General features: G+C 38.8%; 1 protein-coding gene and 1 pseudogene across 3 annotated transcripts in view; one reads left to right on the top strand and one right to left on the bottom strand.

Annotated features, from left to right (window-relative positions):
* Positions 1 to 1,994: 1,994 nt before the first annotated feature.
* Positions 1,995 to 3,364, bottom strand: LOC109450151 (annexin A2 pseudogene; annotated as a pseudogene).
* A 5,484-nt stretch (positions 3,365 to 8,848) lies between these two features.
* GPC5 (glypican 5) overlaps positions 8,849 to 22,659 on the top strand; it is a 1,207,509-nt gene continuing 1,193,698 nt past the window's right edge. Inside the window, exon 1 of one of the 3 annotated variants that reach the window (XM_088792886.1) lies at positions 8,849 to 9,386. In XM_088792886.1, the coding sequence (XP_088649012.1) occupies positions 9,224 to 9,386 (163 nt within the window). In that variant the 5' untranslated portion in view covers positions 8,849 to 9,223. The remainder of the gene's footprint in view (positions 9,387 to 22,659) is intronic. The other 2 variants (XM_088792887.1, XM_019737193.3) reach the window with 2 other exon arrangements.

Here is a 22,659-nt window from a genome sequence, read left to right as displayed (position 1 = left end):
GAGTTTTTTTTTTCTCCCCAAGATAGGAAACACCAGGATACAATTCTTCTCCAGGAGCAGAAAGTTGCCGATTATGTAAAATATTCCCAGACACATCCACAGAAAGGATTGTTCTCTCTTCTCACAAAATCTGAATCCAGAAGAGAATTCAAAAGTGGTCAGAATAAGGGATTTCTCCTTTTTGCCTGAGAGCATGACTGTTTGTCCCTTTTCATATGCAAATATAAAGAATTGGGCCAAATGCTAATTAAATTGCAGACATTTGTAAAGTAATATTACATCTAAGGATAGCTAACAAGGCCTGTACATGGACCTTATTTATAAATAACAAAGATTAAACATATGATAAAAGGAATCTTTAGATGAAATAATTAAAGATCAATTATGGCAATGGTACACAGCAGTGAAAGCCTCTGGAAGACTTTCTACTCGTTAATCAAAGATAATTATCAATTATGAGGCTTTATCATTAGTAGAGTGTCTACACTTTGCATCTTAAGAAGCTGATGATAATTAGTCTCCAGTTCTTGCTCTAAGTGTTCATTATGTTCAGAGAAGAGTGACTCTTTCCTTTTAAAAATGACTTAGCTCATGACCTTGGGCAACTGAGACTCTCCTTTACCTACACTGAGTTGAGATCAATGCTTATTTTTTCCATTACTCAAAAAAAAAATCTGATAGTTGCATAAATGGTAATTAATATAAAGAAACCATATTATCAATATGGGAGGAGCAAAATATTTGAGTTTTGAATAGTTGTTGGGTTCAGAGGAGCAGATTTATTAATCTTAATTACATCTAGGATGTAACTAATAGATCAGGAATTAATGACAGACATTTTTCCAATGGAGAATAAAATGTTTATTTATTGAGTGATTATATGAATCAAAAAATTGCACAAAACACTTCACATATATCAGTTAACCCTATGAATAACATTATAATATAGCTATACTGTTTCTTCATTTTACATAATTAGGAAAGGTGTCAGAGTGGTTAAACAACTTGTCTAAGGTGACACAGATAATGAATAATCATTGTGGAGAATATTTGATATGCAATATTAAAAATAATCTGAAGATACTAATTTTATATATATTATAGTATCAGAAATTGCAGGAAAACAATTCTTAAATCTTGGTTAAATAATTAATTTGGTAGTAACATTAAACTTTTAAGACGTCCAGAAAAATAAATGAAAAGAAATAAAACAGACATCAGAGATTTCTTGAAAGTCTAATACTAGAGTATGCAATGATTTTTACATAATTTTTGTTGGGAAGTTATAACCTGGTTTTAAAGCTGTTCATTGATACTATTCCATCAGATAGTGATATTTTCCACTTTGAAAGCAATTTAAAAATCTAGTGATTAAGTTGAAGTTAACAGGTTGACTGCTGCTTAAAAATAATCAGATAATTCTAATAAAGCTAATATTGACTACATGAGGTTGTCAAATTTGTGCAGGCCAAATTCATTCAGCCAAGTTATGGGATGTCCACAATATGTAGTCGCCACTCAGAGGGTAGAGGTGGGTAGCACAGGCTCACTTCAACTCACAGGGCTTATTGTCTGGCAGATAAACTTTTACGGCTCCCTAGTTCTCATGTGAAACAACCAGCAATACACAGATGTAAAGATTTTTTTTTTTACTTAGTTTACATTTCTGGAAAACATTATTTATGAAAGAATGTTATGTGTGTATTCCATATAGATAGCCACTGAATTTATTCATGCAATTGTGTTTCCTTAAAATAAGGTATAATTCATGGTAGAATTGAATTTTGGATGTGAATTTTCTCTATTTGGAAATCATAAATAGTTGGGCTCATAATATATAGTTAATGCAAACTGTGCATTTGAAAGTGAGATAAATTTATACTGTATTCATTTCTGTTATAATGTACTGTAATTTTACACATGTATATCACAGCTTTGAAGGACACTTATTTTCACATTCTTAGATGTGGACTATAAAAACGTTATTTTTTTTTAAGTAAAAATTCAGTTTATTCGTCTGTTTATGACACAGTACACAAGAGGCAAAGTGTTTCACATCATAGATTTCACTTCCAGCTCCATGGAATGTTCATTTCTTTGGCTAAAAGAAGAGACTACACGGGAAAGCCAAGCAATGCTTAGGCAAATGAAATAAGGGTGGGGTGGCCAGCTACGCTAACATCATGCTCACAAGGCTGGGTACAGGGGCTGTTAGTGGCAAGCTGATTTTCTAGAATTGTTAGCTGGAAACACAGGAGCACTGTTCCTGGACGCACGCTTGCTCGCGCCGTCGCGGGCTCAGTCATCGCTTCCACACAGGTAGAGCAGCGCTTTCTGGTAGTCACCCTTGGTGTCTTGCTGGATGTAGTAGTAGAGGGACTTGCCGTACTTTCTCTTGAATTCAGACCTAATTTTCAACATGTCCACTGCGGGAGACCCTGATTCTGATCTCGAGTCCTTATCACGAGTCCCCTTGCCCTCCATAGAGTCGTACAGTCGGTCAGCAAAATACAGGGGCTTGTTCTGGATGCACTGGACCAGGTTCAGGAAAGCATTTTCCAGGTCTCCCTTGACTTTCTTCTTGATGCTCTCCAACATGTCATAAGGGCTGTAGCTCTTGTACCTTTCAAAGACTTTCTGGAGATGACACACGCTCCGCTCAGTCATGATGTTGATCCACTTTGGAACATCAGTTCCTTTCCTCTTCACGCCGGCATCATAGAGATCCCGGGCATCTTGGTCAATCAGTTCATAATCAATGACAGAGCCATCTTCTGCTCGTCTACCCTTTGCGAGGGCAACCATCAGCTTGCGGAAGTCACCAGATGTGTCGGAAACAATGTCCTTCTCCAGGTCAGTCTTATACATTTCCTTGTAGACTCTGTTAATTTCCTGCAGCTCCTGGTTGGTCCATGAACAGATGATCTCAATGAGAGAGTCCTCATCAGTCCCCAGCCCCTTCATGGAGGCTTTCAACGCCGAAGCATCATACTGAGCAGGTGTTTTCAACAGGCCCAAAATCACCGTCTCCAGGTGACTGGACAAGGCTGACTTCAGTGCTAACACAAGTTCCTTTTTGGTCCTTCTCTGGTAGGCGAAGGCAATATCCTGTCTCTGTTCATTGCTGTGGTTGGTCAAGATGTTGACGATGGTGACCTCATCCACACCTTTAGTCTCGATGGCTGTTTCAATGTTCAAAGCATCCCGGTCAGCATTAAAGTTGGTGTAGGCTTTGACGGACCCGTATGCACTTGCGGGTGTAGAGTGATCACCCTCCAAGCTGAGCTTGCACAGGATTTCGTGAACAGTAGACATTTTGCAAAAACCTGGGCTGAGCGTCGAGAGCTGCAAGCATCCCCAGATGCCAAGCCTAAAAACGTTATTTTAAGAAATTTAGTTTCATAAACTCATTGAATTTTCTTAGTGTCTTTTTTAATACTTTCATTCTCATTTAAGAAAGCATCTAATATTTTTATTTCTCAGTGAATTCTCTGAAAAAAATAAAAGCCTTTTATTAGAAATTGCAAATACAAAATCTGTAAAATTAAATGGTATATGAAATACTTTCGAAATTTGCACACAGGAACGGTTTACTTATCGAATGTTTTTTGTGAAATAGTTAGATTTTCTTTGCTTTAAAGCATAATTACTATGAGATGATATGAGTGCATCTAATATAGTTCAAAATAATTGGCAAACGCATAATGGTGATTAAGATGATTTTCAAATTGGAAATATACTTTAGCAGTGTGTGTGTGTGTAAAGCATTTGCTTGAAAATGTTTGCTGATCAGGCTCCCTCTGACTTTCATGTAAATTTTAACTTGGTGTCTGGTTTTGAGTATTTTATGCAATATTGTGCTTTGCTATGAGTTCTCTCCTGAAAGCCTTTTCTCAACCATTGTGCTCTTGACTTGAGGAGATATTAGGGAGGATCCCTGTCACGTGGGGTGGCCTGTGGGAGTCTCTGCTCCCGCTCCCCACATAAGAACGCAGGATGTGGCTAGGCCAAAAAGAAACACCCACAGAGCCATAGGTAGGGGAGTCATACCACTATAATAGTCTCACTGGAGGCTGGATTCACATGATGTGTGACCTGCTGTCCGCTTTTCTGCCAACTGCCCGACTCTCTGACTTCTCTCGACTCTCCTCCCGACTCCGCTCCCCAACACAGCCGTGGCAGTTATATTATTGGCCAGTGGCTAACTGGCTACAGCTGACGGCCAACTAACCACAACCGATGGCCATCTACTACCCGAGTCAGCACCCCATCACGTGAGGCCGAGAGCCTGGAAACTGCTCTCTGGGGCTCTGTCCCCACAATCCCTCAGTTTCCTTCTGGTTATTGGTGGCAGAAATTTGTTATGTGGGTTGGTTGCGGCCGACTTCCAACTAGGCTTCCTTTAATAGGGCAGCTAGGAGGATAAAGCCTGCATTTGGAAGAGATAGAAGGTAGGGCAAGGCAAAGGTCAGGGTATTTTTTGGAAATAACTAAGTGAAAGCACTTGTATTGAGGACATTCTTTTTCTAACCACCTCCTATTTACCTCACTGATGAAGGAGGGACCCCAGCTTCCTAATTAATATGAGATGGCCAAACACATGACACTGAACAGGTGAGATTCACAGTAGTTTATTAGTCACATATGCTTATAGTTCAGGGTAGGAGGACACCACATGCTATGCAGGGCCACACCTCGGGTTGCACTTGGGAGAAGAGCTAACCAGCAAGGTCTGTGGGAGGCAGGCTTTGTAGTGAAGAGGTTTAGGTGACCTTTGGGTCACATGGAAGGAGATGATTGGCCAGTTTGATAATTTCATGAGCTGGTAGGGAGGGGAAGACATTTAGGTTGAAGGCAAAGTGGGATGGAGTCTGTCTGGCTGATAGGGGAGCTACTCAGGGAGGGAGACTTTCCTGCTGGGTGGAGGGCATATCTGGCAAGAGCAGAACTCACAACTAGATCTTGAGACCCCTTGAGGCTCAAAGATGTCAAGGCAGCACATGAAGTTTTAGTCCTTACAATACAGTTCTCATGATTAGAAGTTTAGGCGGGGGAAGAGGGAGGAGCAAGTAGTACCTTGGCCAGCTGCTGAGGGAAGTACTGATGGGCCAGGGTTAGAGCCATGCTGGTCTATAAAAAGGGGTCCAGCTGGCTGTCCACAAAGACTAGCAGTGAGTACCAGGGCTTCTACCACATATGATCGGTTGAGTCAAGGGGCCACAGAACAGGTGTCTGGATTGTCAGAGGCAGGAGAGTGTAGTCCCTAAGGGAGTGCAGAAGGTGGCATGCCTGCTGGCTTCTATTTGGGTACCTATCAGATCTGTGGGTTTTGGAAGGTTATTTCAAATCTTTGTATTTCTGTTTCATCATTAGAAGTATAATAGTCACCTTCTAATGAAATGGTTGAAATGTTAAACAAGATAATACCTGTAAGCACTTAATAAATATTAGTTGTTATTATTATTGATTGAGTACAGAAATTACCCCAACCAGCTTCTGAGGGTAACCTAACTAGTGGCCAGTCTTAGCCTAAATCAGTGGTTAGGATTGAGGGCTATGTGATATTACGATCACCTGAATCACATTAGAGGTTCTTTTTTCTCTTTACAAAGTCTTGAGTTGACACACTGTAAACAGTTAATTAGAAGCCTCACGTTTAGAAGATTGCAAGGTGTATTTTAAATAATGACCATTTAGAGATTCTCCTATCTAGGGGTATTGATAGTTTGAAGGCAGAAACATAGTGCCTATTACATAAAAGGCATTCAATAAATGCTTATTGAAAAAGCTTTGAAAAATGAAGTATCATCACTATTAAATTATGGAAATTTCTCCCAAGCTACACGTAAAGTGAACAAAAGATTATTTATGATACAGTGTACAACACTGTATTATCGGTTGCTCTATAATGTTTACATAAAAGGCACTTTGGTATTGTATTGTCATTCGAAAAAGGAAACTTTCTTGAAGCTTCACAGCATAGCCAGGACATACTGTCCGTTTGGGGGCTGGCAGAAGGATACTGATAGGAAAAGAAGCCCTTCCAAGCTACTGTTACTCATTCACTGGAGTAGCAACAGGAAATAAGAGGTAGAAACAAAACGGTTACTTTCTGTAATTGGGATCATTTTATAGGGACTAAATATAGACCCTACTCCATTTTTATACATAACTTCCCACCTAATAGTTCTGTTGAAATAAATTGCAAAAACACTGAGAAGAGAACTTGCTTACATGTCTCTAATCCGTATTATTCCTAGCATAGTGGTTTTAAAAAGAAATATAGTATGTGAGCCATCAGTATTTGCTCGTTGATTAGTTTTCACTGAGCCATCAATAATTCTCAGTTGTGTTTGTGATTTTACCCTCGCAAGACAAATTATTTTAGAGATTCCAAGTCTCTAAATAAATTGGAGTAGGTCATCTCTAAGAATTCTTTTAATGCTAATACTCTATGATCATCAAAGCTATCAAAAGGAGATCTTGATAAAAAAAAGTTTCGGAAAAACATGGGGGTTTATTAGCCTTATTTTAACATAGAAGTGATTCTAGTAGAATAAAATTCTACAGATAAAAGTTATGTATATTTACTAGTAAAAAATCTGTTAATAAATAGCCGTTGGTTTACTGAATGTGTCTGGTATGCCATGGAGTGGCCGAGCAGATCCTGTGGTTAATAGCATGAGTTCTAGATTCCGGCGCTTGGGTTATATTCCTGGTTCCACTACTAAACAGTTCTGTTAGCCTTGGACAAGTCACTTTACCTCTCTGTGCCTATTTCCTCATCTGTAAAACAATTATAATAGTAACTGTAGAGTTGTTATAAAGAGTAAGTGAATGACTTAGTATCCATAAAAAGTACTTAGAATATTGTCTGGCATTTAAGCACTATACATATCCTTATGGTCATCTTTCCTTCTCATAGATACAGCTGACTTCCAAGCAGTCTTTCAGTGTTTGTTGGCTAGAAGAGAAGAAATTCATGGGGAAGTCCACCTCCCACCCCCAAGATCCATATATAAAGCTTTGCTTGACGTCCTTGAATTTAAAAGCAGCTTTTCCCCCCACTTCTCATTAATTGAGAGAGCTTCTCAGAAAAAAAATAAAAATCTAGTATTCATGGAATTGATGGCAAAAGCGAAATGAGCACTATTTCACTGAAGTAGCTCAGCCATTGCCCTGGAATGGTTTTAAACCAAGCAATCTGCTGCTGGAAGTGCAGCCTTTGATATCAAATGGTCATTAAGTGTCCCATGACACTTAACTAAGACTTAAAATTATTCCTCTGTATCTCTTGGCAAGGGTTCAAATTTGAGATTACATTCCTTTTAAGTGGTTAAGGCATTTGTAGTCCCCCCGTCTGATGCTTTTAAGTAGTTTTGTTTTCCTGGAGGAGTACTGTCTTCAGATGCCGGTAGATGAAGAGACAATCTTGTCTCTCAGAGGCTTACTATTGAGTCAGTCACATTTACAAAATGCCTATCATCCAGCAGTCCCTCTTCTGGGTGTTTATCAGAAGAATATGAAAACATTAGTTTGAAAATATGTGCACCCCTATATTCATTGTAACATTATTTACAATAGCCCAGATATGGAAACAACCTAAATGTCCATTGACAGATGAACGGATAAAGAAGATGTGATATGTAGATATAGATATATCTATATACACACAATGGACTACTACTCAGCCATAAAAAAATAAAATGTTGCCATTTGCGACAACATGGATGAAACTTTGGGGGTACTCTGTTAAGTGAAATAAGTCAGAAGGAAAAGGACAAAAACCATTTGAGTTCACTCATATGTGGAACATAAAAAAGAAACAAATGAACACACAAAACTACATAAAAACAAACTCATAAATGTAGACAACAGATTGGTGGTTACCAGAGGTCAAGTGGGGTGTGTGTGTGGGGGGAGGGCAAAATGGGTAAAGGAGGTCAAATGTATGGTTAAGGAGGCAAACTAGACTTTTGGTAGTGAATAAGCTATAGTGCATGCAGATATCAAAATTTGTTATATACCTGAAACTTATGTAATGTTATTAACCATTGTTACCTCAATTGAAAAGAAAAATGGTTTAAAAAATTAAAAGTAAATGCACTTAGCCTTTTGTTTTATGATTTCTAATGAATTCCTTTTATAAATTGTAAATTCACAAAATACCTTTGTCATTTAAAAATCGCTTGAAGTCTTTCTGTCTTCCTTTTGAGACTCTCTCCTGAGCATTCTTATCTTAGTAGTTCTTTCAGAAATGTGTTGAAGAAATTCCAGAAGTGGGCCATTAGAAAGTACTGAAGTAAAATATGATGCTAAAGGGTGTTAAGAATAAACTTGAATGTAATTCTTAAGACTTCTAAAATCTTTCAGAAAATCGTAATGTTACAGAAAAATGTTTCAAAGTACTAACATAAAGCAATTAAAAATTTAACTTCTCATGTGTTCTCTTAAAATCTGGTAAGTGTACTTTTTGCCTTTTATATTGTGCCCACATCCCATTTCATGCAATTTGAATACAAATTCCTCTCCATCAAGAACCTTGATTTATAGGAAAACATTTCATCTTAGTTCTAGTTCATGTTTCTCATCTCTTCTGTGATCCTTTTCATACATTCGCTCTTCTTTTTGTTGTTCCCCAAATGGGCCAGGAGAGCGAGGTTTGGGTTTCGTTTTATTTATTTGTTTCTTCGCTCCACGCAGTATCTCTCTGTTGTCTCTCTCTCCGGCGTGGGCTCAAGCGTCTCAGCAGCTGGGAGGGAGCGGCCCGGGTAGCCCGCTGGGGGTGTGGCGTGGAGGGGCGGAGCCTGACCGCGGGGCGGGCCTTGCGCGCGGAGCGCGGCAGGCGGGCGCTTCCCGGGTTGGTGGCTTCAAGCCCAGTCGGTGGCCGCAGCGGCGGCGGCGGCGGTGGTCGGAACCGGTTGCTCGCGGGCTCTGTGCAGCTCTCTCCGTATTCTTCGCCCGCGCAGCGCCAGCTCGCCCCTGCTGGAGAGGAAGACCCGGTGGCGCTCTGCGCAAGAACTCTGGTGTCTTAACCTCTGGGCTCCTCGGGAGAAAGCTAAGTGCTCGTAGGTGCAGCCGGTGTCCCAGAGCGGTCCCGGAACGCCCTTCGCCAGATTGCACCTCTTGGGAGCCTCGACTGCTGAGCCGTTTCCAGAGCCTGCAGCGCCGGGCGCGCGGGGAGAGTGGGGTCCACGACGGGAAAAGGGGTGATCAAGACACGATGGACGCACCGACCTGGCGCGTGGGCTGGCGTTGTCTTCTCCTTCTGGCTCTGGTTGGGTCTACCCGAAGCGAAGGCGTGCAGAGCTGCGAAGAAGTTCGGAAACTTTTCCAGTGGCGCCTGGTGGGAGCAATCAAGGGGCTGCCGGATTCGCCGAGGGCAGGTAAGGCGCGGTTGGCCAGCGCAGGGCCGTGCGCCTGGGCACTCGGGGTGGCACTTCGTGGGAAGATGACCTTTCAGGCTCTCCAGCTGCGCAAGGTGAATCCCGGGGAGGCCTCTGGGGAAGCTCGGTGTGAACATCCCGAGGGTAGCTCGGGTACTCCCTGACTATGGGAGTAGTCACCGGCTGATTTGAGCTATGGGCGTTTGCTTCCCGCCCGGGCTCCCTTAGTCTCGGCTGATGCGTGGGAAGAGGCCAGTAAAACAGACAGCTAGGGATAGTTGAGAGTGGGAATTTCACCAGTGCCCCGCCGGGCGGCTCCTGTTTGCTTCTTTCTCGTACGGTGGACGGAGTTGGGTTGGTCGCTCCAAGTTTGATGTTGCAAACGCAAACCTGCGTTACACTTCTTTGATGGAGAGTGGGACACTGACAAGGGCAGCTGGTCTCCTCTGTAATTAGGACTCGGACTGGTGTGACCGTTCGCCGCCTCTCGGCACCCGGGCACGAAATCCATTTACTCCGATCCCGAACTGCCCAGTGTTTCTCTTGGACCACTGGGTAGGTTAAACTCCTGAAAGGTGTGGTGGTAACAGCGATCAAACTGAACGCAGTGGGGAGCCACTTAACATGGATGAGATATACCAGAGATTGAGAGGGAAAGAATGCAGTGAGCGTGGTCAGGGTAGGTTCTGCTCTCTGTAGCCTTTTGTCAGCACCATTACCCCTTTTTTCCTCCCCCTCGCCGAGCAAATTTCCTTCATCTGGCAGAATTCCCATTTTACATTAGATCTGGAAGTATTGGTCTTAATTGTCAAATGCAGTAGCAGGTGTGTGGAGCTACGATCTTACTGGAGCAATGCATTCTGACTATGAAGCCAACAGACAAATGCTGTGAGCGTATTGGTTGAACAAAGAACTTGTGGATGATGCTTGGGTCTGAAAATCTTTTCTCTGCTGGAGTTTTTAGGGTTTGGAGACTTGCTGTTAGCACTCTAGAGTAGCTATTTTGATGGATTGCTTTGCTGGTTATGCACTCGGTTCTCAAGTCATCCTACGAAGAAAATCTGGGCATTTGGGAACACTGGATCCATTTCAGTTTAGGTGACCAGTCTTTTAAACACAAATATTTACCTGAATATCTATTCGGTACTACCGTGTTTCCCCGAAAATAAGACCTAGCTGGACAATCAGCTCTAATGCATATTTTGGAACAAAAATTAATATAAGACCCGGTCTTATATAAGACCCGGGGTCATATTATGTAAGACCGGTCATATTATATAAGACCAGGTCTTATAGTAAAACAAGACTGGGTCTTATATTAATTTTTGCTTCCAAAAAGACGCATTGGAGCTGATTGTCCAGTTGGGTCTTATTTTCGGGGAAACACGGTAGGTGCTTTATCTGTACTATTTGAAACAACATAGTTGATATTCTTAGTTCAGGGCAGTTCTGTCCTCAAACGATGGTACCCTCTTATAAACCTGTTTTCATATTTCAGTGCATTCTTTACATTAAAAAATAAACCTCACTTATCAGTAGCTAATAAAACCTCACAGGGTGTGTTGGGTAGGGGGTAGCGGTGAGGCATTGAGCTGTGAAATCCTCACCTGCATTATTTGATTTTGCCTCTCATAGACCATAATTTTGGCTGATGTGTTCAGTGAACGTTGACTGCTCCCCAGTAAGGCTTTCTTTTCATTCACCTTTCTTATCTCAGTGTTTCTGGTACCTGCTGGATGCAACACATTGACTAGGCGTTACATTTCTAGAACTTTGTGTGTGTTTCATCTCTTTTGAAGAGGAACTTTACAGAGTATTAATCACGGACAGCATTTTACCAGGATATAAGGGAAACAGAAGCTCTGACTTACAGAGAAGGAAATGGTTATACTTATTTGGGTTTAATACACATGACACGCAAAAAAGAGCCAGGATGGCAAGCACCTTTTCTAAGACATTCTGGATTGTTTTCCAACTGCTAGTACCTTTCTTGATCTGTTGGTTAGGTGATGGAGGAATCATAGCAGCACCTGCTAACGGGGCTGTGCAGGGTTACACTCTTAGGGACATCAGTGGTGCTGGTGAAAGAAGTGCTAGCTTTGATATTTGCATTAAGGAAAAGTCACATTAAGTTATTCTGAATTAGAATCATCCACTAAAAGGCATTCACATATGAATTTGATATAATTCTGAATGGTTCCATGAAATATTAAACTATTTATTTTAACATTGATGTTTCTCATCTTCCCATTAAAAATATCTGATTCTCAAATTAAGTAGACCACACATACCACGTGCTACATAAATGTTTTTCTTTATCTTTGTATTTATGTACGAGCTATAACATTTAGCTTGATTAAGTATAGTAGTTGGAGATCTTATTTTCTAAAATTGTCCTCAACCTCAAGAGAGCATAGTTAATATATAAGTAGTCATTTCCACATAGTACAAATATTAATATTCTTTATAACAAATGTATTTAACACATAGGCTTTCATTGACTAAAGCTAATACATTTAAATTTGATGCTGTCTTCCTTGAAAGTTTATTTTTTAGTATTTTCTTGCATTTCTTGTCCACAAGTGGTTAACTTACGAGATGTCTAGCCAAAATGCCTTTAAAAGAAAAAATACAAGCAGGTAGAATAACTTCTTACAGTTTATTTCTACATTTATGCCTTTTACATCGTCTGAAAACAATTTTACCCAATTTGAAACTATTAAAATGTTGAGAAGGGCCATTTAAGCTGCTTCTCAGATTCCCCTCACCTTTGTTCTCTGTCCTGCTCCAATTCTTTTAAGCCTATTGAGCTCCAAAGATGTTTGTATGAGAAATGTAAAAAAGGAGAGAAGGTGTAAATGTGATTAGAATTACAGATTTCCCTGTGTTCTGATTTTACTTCCTAAGTAGTAGTCAAGGTTCTCTTTGCTCTTGTTTATTTTATTTAGAAAAGAACTGTTAACTGAAAGTGTCTCTTAAAGGTCCTTTTATTTTTATTTTATTTATTGGGGAGGAATGATAATGCTTTCTCATTGAAATTCTCTTCACATGTGCATTGTTCACACACATGTATTACTTACTTTTCTAAAGAAGATAATTCAGAAAGGAGAGCTTTATAAAAAAACATCTGAAGACTACATTCATATAATTTATATACCAATTAGTTTTAAAAATGTGGATGTTCACTGATACAGAGTTTGTGAAAAGACAACTTTTTCTTGGTAGCTTTTGGCTATAAATGGGATAATAAAAATAAACGTGATGGGGCAAAATGAAATCCTAATACTATAGGACACTTTAAGTAGTGCTCTGTAATGTTTCAATGTTTCAACTGCTTTCATTATAATCCAGTCTTATAATCACTTCAAGGACAGTGTATTTTGTTTTCACACTCAAGAGAAACAACCTACGTGGTAACCTTGGAGTTTGGAATTATAGACATTTGGGTTTCAAAACTTGGTTCTTTCACCTGTAGCTCTAAGGCCTAGATTAATCAGTTACGTTTTTTTAAACCTCTGTTTCCTTACCTGTAAAATGGAAATATTGGTTCTTAAAGGGTCGCTGCATAGATGAAATAATGTTTGTATGTAAAATAGCACAAATCCAGGCACAATAAGGGCTCTGAAAATGTGTTATTGCCATTATAATTTCTTATTTAGGGTCTTGATTTTAACTGAACTTGGCCTTTAAAAGTGAAATTTTAGTTTTAGATCTCTACATATCAGAAGATATTTTTATAACAACTAGTTTTTATTTTTCAAGTCAGAAATGATTGTTGCTAAAATTGGGAAATACGTTTCTATCTAAAATCGCACTTACCAGGTTATTGGTGAACATTTTGTTTCTTTTCATGAACTAAGGGAAACTCAAAAAAAGAAACATATCTGAAATGGTATTTGTTAAGTTATGGTTTCTTTTTGTGAACTAATGGAAACTAGAAGAAAGGAATGAGGCTACACCACTGCTAGCGGCAGCATCCATAGCTACTGCCTCCACTGCAACCATTCTGTCTGTACTCAGGGAAGTGAAGTAGTGTGTATAGGGTGGTTTAGGGATTCACACAGCTAGATGGCTGGTGGCCATAGTCACTCATTGACAATAACTTCAAATTGGGACTCCTTTTTCTCATGAACTAACCCCTTTTGTTGATAGAGAAGCATAGGTATGGTGATTGAATTTCCAAAGCCGTAAAGGGTACCCATGGTCTGATGTTTGGGTTAGATTATTAAGATCAGAATTGCACTGTGTTGAAGCCCAGCAGCCAAGAACCACCAGAAACACACCGATTGTCAGACAAATCATGTTCATTTTGCTTGCTGCAGCAAAGGATATCTCACAGCACAGGAACTGTGGGTGTCTTGGTAAGAGGCAGTTGAGAGGGGCTTTTTATAGGATTTGGGCTTGTGCTGAGTGATTATAAGGAGGGTTTAATGAAGGAGGGCTGTTCAGAAATTGGGTGGCATTGTAATTTATCTAGGTGTTAGGAAGATTAAGGTGTGAGGAGTTGTTCTTAATGAAGAAGCAGTAGTCACTCTTGGTCAAAAGAGGGGGATATTTAGTCATTTTGGTGATTGTAGAGCATCCTTGTGGCTGTCCTGCAGCACTACAGGTCTCAAGCACCTGTCTCATCATCGTGTTCTTATTCTGTGCATGTTGTCTGTGTTGAATTGTAAACATCAAGGCTGAGTTTCACTGTCAGGGCAGTTTGCTACTGTCTCTGGAAAATCCGGTGTATGCTTTGATGTCTAGGAGAATCATGGGTTTCACTTTTATCCAGGCATTTATTAATGCTGAATGATGGGGAAGTGAGTATGATTTTCTGCTTTAGGGTCATAGAGTATGACTGTCCATCAGGGGCCTGAATTGTACTAATCACACCCTCTTCCCTCATCGTTTACTAATAAATGTAAATGTTGTGTGTGTCCCCATTCTCCCTCCTTCCCATAATTTTAAGTTCCTTTTTGCCAAGTGTCCAACATTCTATATTTGTATAATTGGCGTTAGGAGGGGTACAATTTGGGGAACTTAAGAATAGCTTTTCATAATTATTCTACTCTGCCCCCTACCAAATTTGCAGCTTTTTAAGGCTTTCTGGAATATAGATTTTTGTTCTCTCTCTCTCTCTCTCTCTCTCTCTCTCTCTCTCTCTCTCTGTCTTTCTCTGTGTGGTATGTGTACATGAATGCACACACATGCATAATTTATTTTCTACATTTGGTAAGAATACCTTCTAAGTCTGTAACATTGATTTATTAAGTGGTATAAGACCAAGAGTAAGATTCCAACAAACAGATGCCTCTCCTAAATAAATCAGTGGCTTTCTAATATAACTGTTCAAGGGACCAGAAATCCATTTTGATAAAATGGAATCACAAGAAACTTCAGTCATATGCTTTGTTGAAATAGATTGTGAATGCAGTACCTGATCTACTCGGTTAAGTCACAATAGCAATTGATTTTTAATACAGAATAGCTATTTTTCATATTTACCTTTTTAAAAATAAAAGCCTGACCTTCAATTACAGAAGACAACACCAATTGTGCCCTCAATTATTTCAGTTTTCAGCTTTAGAAATTTCAAATTTTGCTAATGATACTGCTCAAATCATTCTAAATTAAATAGTCATTCTTCTATGAATCACAATAAACGGGACAGCTTTTGATGAGCTACATCAGGTTCACATATGGCTGCCATATAAGTTGAATGTATAATGTACTTTTATAGAATGAAAATGAGATTTTTGTACTTTCATGTTTTTATGAAAGAATACACATTCTCCTGAAAATTTAAAGTACTGAAAAGTACAAAGTAAGCAAAACAACTTTACCATCCAGAAATAACCACCAATGACCCTTTGCATTATCTTTCAACACCCTCATTAGTCTTCTGCTAAGCACATAAACATTTTTTTGAAGGAATGTAGAATCACTGTATTTTTCTTTGTAACCAATTTTGAGTGGCTCAGTAATTCCCATGACATTAAATATCCTTCGAAGCATGTTTTTTAGTAACTGGATAGTATTTCACCGAATCATTGTACCATAAATTGAATTCTTGATTGTTGTCAGAAATACAGGTTTCCAGTATTCATTACCATGAAGTCACATGACTAAGGACATCAGGGGCAAATGTGCTTAATATCTACCCTATTCACGGCTTTGCCTATGATCTATACTCATTCTGTATTAGGGCTTCTCAATTTCAGCACCATATGGGGCTAGATGATTCTTTGCGTGTGTGTGTGTGTGTGTATGTGTGTGTGTGTGGTGGTGGTGGTCGTGGGGAGATGTCCTGTTTATTGTAGGATGTTTAGAAGCGCTCCATAACCTTCACCCACTAGTAATATCCCTTTTCCCCAGTTGTGACAACCAAAAATGTCTCCAGACAAAATCTAACTGGTTGAGAACCACTGACATAAACTATCCAGCCTATGGCTCCTACACACACACACACATGCACACACACATGCACACGCACACACAATGTTGATGGTTGGTTTACATACTTCAGGTCTTAGCTTAAATATCAGCTCTTCTGAGAGGCCTTTCTCAATGTTCACTGAACTGTTTCCCAATTACTATTGTAGAGCCCTCTTTTTTTATGGCACTTATCATGGTGACATATTTCTTGTCTTCCTTTTTAATGTTTATCTTTCGCCACTAGATTGTTTGCATGATGAGAACAGAGAACATGTCTACTGGGGCTGGTGTCATGGCCATGTAACCTGTGCAGTCACACAGGGTCCCGCACTCAGAATGTCCCCATGCTTGCTTCTTCTGTCGCCACCTTGAACTTAGAACGGAGAGTCCTGCATTTCCTTTTGCACTGGGCCGTGCGAATTATGTAGCCATTCCCGTTGTACCTTGTTCATTGTAGAATTTTGGGTGCCCAGAACAGTGCCTGACATGGAAAGAGAGTTGAAATATTTGTTGATATCAGTCCTTGGGTACTGAACAGCCAAGACTGTACTGTCTATATAAAATAATTTCTTTTTATGTTTTATAAATGGGTTAAAGATTGGCCCCTATGTTTTTCACTTCTTCACAGCAGGTTGGGACCATTAGCCCAAAGCCTAGCAGTGCCAAACTCAAATTTTTACATATCCAATTGCTTTCAATATGCTCAAGTAAGCATATTTATAGTCACTTAGAGCCTGCCTGCTTTGCAAACCTCACCAAACTGTACCCCACATCTGCTGGTCACAGATAAAATAAACTCTGGGGCTGTAAAAGGCCCCAACTGCTGCTGTACTGTGAAGCTCTGACTCAGACTTCCCATCTTTCTGCTCAGTTGATACCACCTAAACACATGAGCCCTTTCTCCAGTTCCCCTCTCTCTTGGGAGTTCCCTTTTCCTCTTCTGGGTAGTCGCCCTACACTGCTCTCTCTGGAAGTCTCCTAGAAGGGACATCTCTTCTCATGTAGCCTGTCAAAGCACCACCCAAAGTCAGCTCACTGTATACTATTGCCATCTCGAGGTACTGTCTTTTCCTTGATCAGCCCTGAAATCCTTGAGGTCACCACAGATAGATCATTAGTTATTTCTAATATAAGGTAGGAACTCAGAGCAGCAATACCGATTTTAAATATTTTTCTGTCTACTAGACTATAGGCTACATGAGAACAGGATCTGTGATTTATCTTTTTGTTCTGTGATTAGGCCAAAATTAATAAATACATTTTGATTTGTATAATTAATCGATATGTATAGTTACCTAATGGGCTCAATTTATTGTGTTTAATTATGCTTTCTATGCTTAATAGAATTGATATATTGGTAAAGGTAGAATTGAACGTTTAAAAAATATATTCTGACTGGGCTCAATTGTGTTGTTGGGTAAATTATTTTCGTGGAGTTAACATTTTCGTATGTAACTCTGCCACAAATTCTATAGGGACACAAACATTTTAAGTTTAAATTTAAAGGAATTTTTATTACATTAATAATTTACATTATGTAACATGTTGGAAATGGAGTAAATGAATTGCCAGACAAATGTCTAGAAGAAAATGTCCTTTAATGTCCTGCAAGGAAAGGAAGATGGTTTAACATTTAAATGCTGGAATCATTAGCACAGTTTTTATCATGTGTAGATAGTGTGACTGATCTTCTGTAGAACATCAATTGATCTATTATTGGGAGAATGGGGAAAAATAAAGGTGACCAAATATAATTTATGTTTGGCTGTGGATTGATTGGTTTGTGTTTTATGTAAATAATTTTTCTTCAAAAATGGCCTCTCTCCATGAGGAAATTGATAGTAAGAAACTAGAAAAATATTTAGTTTCTTCATCTCTCACCCTTATTAATTCCATGTTGGGAGTAAAGTACATATCAGTTATCTATGGCATTATCCATGAGCTGGGAAGATTGTTTGTTAAAGGACACTGACTGGGGGTCCAGACTCCATGTAGACGAAGCAGAGAGACCACAGCCTTTCAGAATAAGCAAACTAATTGCTGCCAAATCACAAAATATGACATACGGAAGCAGGTATAATCTGTCTCTAAAGTATTTCCAATAATTCCAATTTTAGAAATACTCACCTAATCTTTAGGATCTCTCTTTAATGCTTTAATGCTATATTAGAAAAAGCATTCCGCCCCCCCCCCATGAAGTGTGGGTGGTTTTTATTTGGGATATCTTACATGAGGTATTGGGAAATTTTACCTAAGTAGAAGGGTTGTTTCAATCAATGCTAATGAGGCATGCATATTTTGACATGGTTCAGGTATTAAATATGTTTTAAAGATAGTCATATTTAATAGTTAGCAAACATTTCTTGTTTCACAATTTAAGTTGCTCATTATTACTCTTATTAGGATAATGGATCTGAATTACTAGTTTTCCTCTCTCGTTCTATGATTACCACATTTCTTTTAGTTTTTATAATTCTATATGACAGTGTAATTAAATAATCTTTGCAGATTTCTTCTTAGAGCTCATAGCCCTTTGCTTTTTCTAGTCTTACAGTTACAAGTTACTTTAGTTTATGATTCCTTCAATATTTGTTTTGTTTTGGGAGAAGGTAAGAACTAAGAAAGGAATTCAACAAAAAGCACATCAAAACTGTGCCTTCTTTGATCAGAGGAATGTAAAAATTATTTCTGGATGTCCTGGTTCAATATATGTATGTGTGTGTGTGTGTGTGTATTTTTTTCTTTAAATGGGAGCTTGTCAACATTAAATTTCCTGTTCAAATTTATTTGCTTTTTGAACAACTCCTTAAATAGTAAGGTTATACCAAGTTACATTTAGTACATTTTCTTTTGATCATTGAAAATGTCTGTGTTTAATGAACTGAAACTGAAGTAGGTCAATAATGAAGAGATTAACAGTCTTGTCTGTTCTCACCAGGCTTGGGATACATTTTATTCTGGGGAAAAAAAGTAATTTTTAAAAAAGGTTTTTTTTGATCAACTTAAGAGGTAAAGGAAATAGGAATAACATTGAAAGTGTCAAAAAGCTGAGGAAACCATGATTCTTCAGGGTACTATTTGTAAAGTGAAGATATATGTATATGTCTTTATAGAGTTAAAAGCTTTAGTTATAAAACAAAACTAAAATTTATCTTTTATTTTTATAAGTTCAGGGCACAAATAAGCTTTAGGCTAGTAAATATTCAATATTCTATTCATCTTTGGAAATATGTTACACATGAAACAAGTTAAAATACTAGGTATGACAAAACATTGAAATGTCATGGTATAAATAAATGGGAAAAGCAGACATCTTATCATTTGTCCCATATTATGGTCACATATTTTAACAATGAATAACAATGAACTTATAGTTTCGAAATTGCTTAGTCTTGATTCCAACACATATTAGCTATGTGACCTTTAGGAAATAACTCAGTCTCTCAGAAAATGTTTTCCTTTCTTCACACAGGTAGTGATACAGGCTTCTACTTTTTCTCTTTCAGTGGTTTGTAGAGGACCACATGGAAGAGCTTTGTAAACAATAATTAATAATCTCTACAAAGACTACATAATTAATTTTACATAATTCTTTTACAAATGTTCTTCTAAGATACATTAAAATGCTTTTTATGCTTGATCAGAGATCCTCAAAATATTAGAAGTCCTTTTCCTTTATGCTAATAAGATACCAAACTGTCAAGTACTTTTCTCCCATCACCCTCAGAGTATTAATTCCTTGGAAACACAGTTCATGTTTTCATTCTTTATTTTAGTTAATAAATAAACAATTTATTATAGTTTAATTCTATGGTGAAATCAGGTTTATTTATTCACATTATGTAATTTAAGAACTATAGATTGGTCTTTTGCAAAATAATGTCATTTAAATTAGTTCAATTAAGATAAAGGGGAAAATATTTTGCCTGGAAATATGTTGAGTAAATACAAGAAGGGATAGGGTCTACAAGATGTGATTAATTAATTAATTAATTAATGAGGTAAGAAGACTTCATGAGGTAAGAAGGAGTTAATTCCCTACTGTGTTTTGTCATGTTCTTGTGTGTCGTTGCACTTACAGGTCTTTGTGTGTCCCCTGTACTGGGGATATGAACTTTTCTTCCAGATGAGAGGCACAAAGGTGGAGTGTGCTGGCCAGTCTTGTTTTCCCCTTCAGATGAAGTCTCTACTCTGTTCTGTTGTTCTTGGGCTATGTCAGTGGGCATTCTTGCCTGGGGTAGTCAGTGGAGATCAATGGCCAGAGAAGAGACTGGGCAAGTGGAGTGTGGTGGTTCCCAGGTCTCACCTTGTGGAGTCACTGCAGGCTGGCTATGTATGTCCCTTTACCCTAAACACACAGCTCTTGTCTGGTGACTTCACAACTCTCTCTGAATTCTGGTAACTATCTCCTTCTGCCCCCTGAGAGGTAGTACCAGCTCCTTTTCCACTATTACTGGCCAGAGAGTACTGCAGTATCCCTTGTAGTTTTCCTATACCATGCCCTTTGTAAAATTGTTATTAAATAAAACCATTTGAGATTACCAATCTATTTTTTTCCCAGCATCCTATATGACAAAACTTTATATACTTTAATATTTAAAGCCATAGATTTTTAGAGATAATTTGTGTTGTAATTAAAAAATGTATGTAAACATAAATCTGTTCTAGGGTAATTTATAAACATTTTTAGACATTCCAATCAATGATGATTTCTTTACTCACATTTAGTTGCCTTGTGATCATGCTTTTGATAATTACTTCTCTCCTTTTCCCCTCACCCCTTTCATGAAGAACATTGTTGGTAGCTAAACCTTTAGGTTTCAGTTGGAAATATGACTAAATTGATACTATACCATAATAACACAGTAGTTTACTCCCTACCCACTCCACCAAGTCAACCAATCACCATATTCTCTAGACTCTATTTCACAAATGTTCCTATAATTTTCCTACCCACTACCAATGCCACCACCATGCCTTTTCCTGGCTAGATTACTAAATCAACCTACATTTACTCTTGGTCCTTGACAGTCCATTTCCCCATTGATTCCCAGTTGAGTTCCCAAAAGAACTCAAATCTTATCTTTATTTATTGTGTTAAATTCTTCCATGATTTTCCACTGCCTTTCTTTTAAAAAAAAAGAACATGATAATATTTGAATATATAATTTCTGTATAATCAAACAGTGAAATAAACATAACAGTGAAATAAATGTTTGGAAAAAAACAAACGCTATGGCATTTCATCTGTAATGCATGCAACCAAAATGTTAGCATATTTAATCACAAATTAGCCCTTGTAAATTGGTAACAAAGAAACTAATATACCACGGGGAATGAAGTAAGAAAATAAAGTGGAAATTTAAATCAGATGAATGACTAATAAGGATATGTGAGGATGATGGAGCTCAGCATCAACAGAGGAAAAACAATTTCTTAGGAATAGCACATTGTCAAAGATTAAAAATACTGATAGCTAATTCCTGAGATGGTAGGAAATAGAGTATTCTCATTTACAAATATTGAGAGAGAAGACTGATGAAGAATATCTGCATTCAGTGGGAGTTCTGCAATTATCACTCAAAATTTAAATTTTGTACACCTTTTGCCAAGCAACTCCAATTTATAGAAAAGCATTTCAACTAATTGGAATACTTATATAAATATATAAATATAAACTTATATATTTATTGCACAGAAAATTTGTAGCTAATATAAATGCTTATTAAATGATAAATTATGGATAACTATGTGGACATTAAACCAAGAGAGGTAAAGCTATATAATCAAAGAAAAATAAGTGACTTACAGAATAGTGAAAGGAAAAAAACAAACTATGGCCTGACTAGGAAAAAAAAAGAAAGGAACCTACTTGAATATCAATTTATGAATGAACATACATCAAAACAAAGTATACAAACTCCCATTAATAATAGATAGCCTTGAAGAATAGAATTAGGAGGAGGAGTGACGTCATAAAAATGGTGGCGTGAGGTGAGTCTCTTGAACTCTCCCCTGGAATTTATAGCAATTTGATCAACTGTAACTCCACAAAGGACTCCCTGCGCAGCAGACAGGCAAGACTAAGGGGTGCACTACTGAAATCACCTAAAGGTGGGCAAATTGCTCTAGCAGAGGAGGAGGGAAGGGAGAAGAGAGGAGACGGGGTTGAGTGGGTGCAGGATGCAGACCTAGCTCTCTGCATTCCGAAACTACCACAGCTGCCGTAGAAGAAAGAACTTGGACCGCTAGGGCTCTCTTTATGGCCCACAGGGCTGAGGGGACAGCATATAACATGGGTGAACCCAATGCTCATGGCAGAGACCTTGAAGGACTGAGGGAAGAAGGCTGAAAACAGTGGTTAAAGCCCTCACTGCTGAGCCTTAGGCACTGAGCCTAGCTGGCCCCTCCCTACTCTCCCAGAGCTCGCCTCGCCCCCACCTGCCCAGTGCTAGAAGCAGAAGAGTAACAGTGTCAGATCAAAAGAACAGAATATTTGCAGTTCTGAGAACTGTGGTCTGCAGACACGGACTCACAGCCCAACTAGTTGCAGCAAAGGGAGCCATGGAAGCAGGACAGGCTGTGGTGGTATTGACACCATTGCTCTGGGCCACCTCTCACAACCCACTCCACCCTGCCCCAACCTATCTGGGTGGATCCCTGCAGGAGTAAACAAAGCTGCTGAAACACATGGGCTCTGAATCTGGGTCATGGAGAGCTTTGGAACTTCGGAAGCTCTCCACATCCCCCCATGGAGGTGGTGCCGTATGATCCAGATGAACTGTTCATAGAGGATAAGCCCGCCATCCAGGGAATCCTCCCATTGTGTGAGACACTGGAATAGTGTAGAGAA

Source organism: Rhinolophus sinicus, chromosome 16, assembly GCF_057876585.1.
Source record: "Rhinolophus sinicus isolate RSI-liver-muscle chromosome 16, RSI-T2T, whole genome shotgun sequence".
Classification (NCBI taxonomy): domain Eukaryota; kingdom Metazoa; phylum Chordata; class Mammalia; order Chiroptera; family Rhinolophidae; genus Rhinolophus; species Rhinolophus sinicus.
Note: the sequence above shows the minus strand (reverse complement) of the source record. Positions and strands in the feature narration are given on the sequence as shown.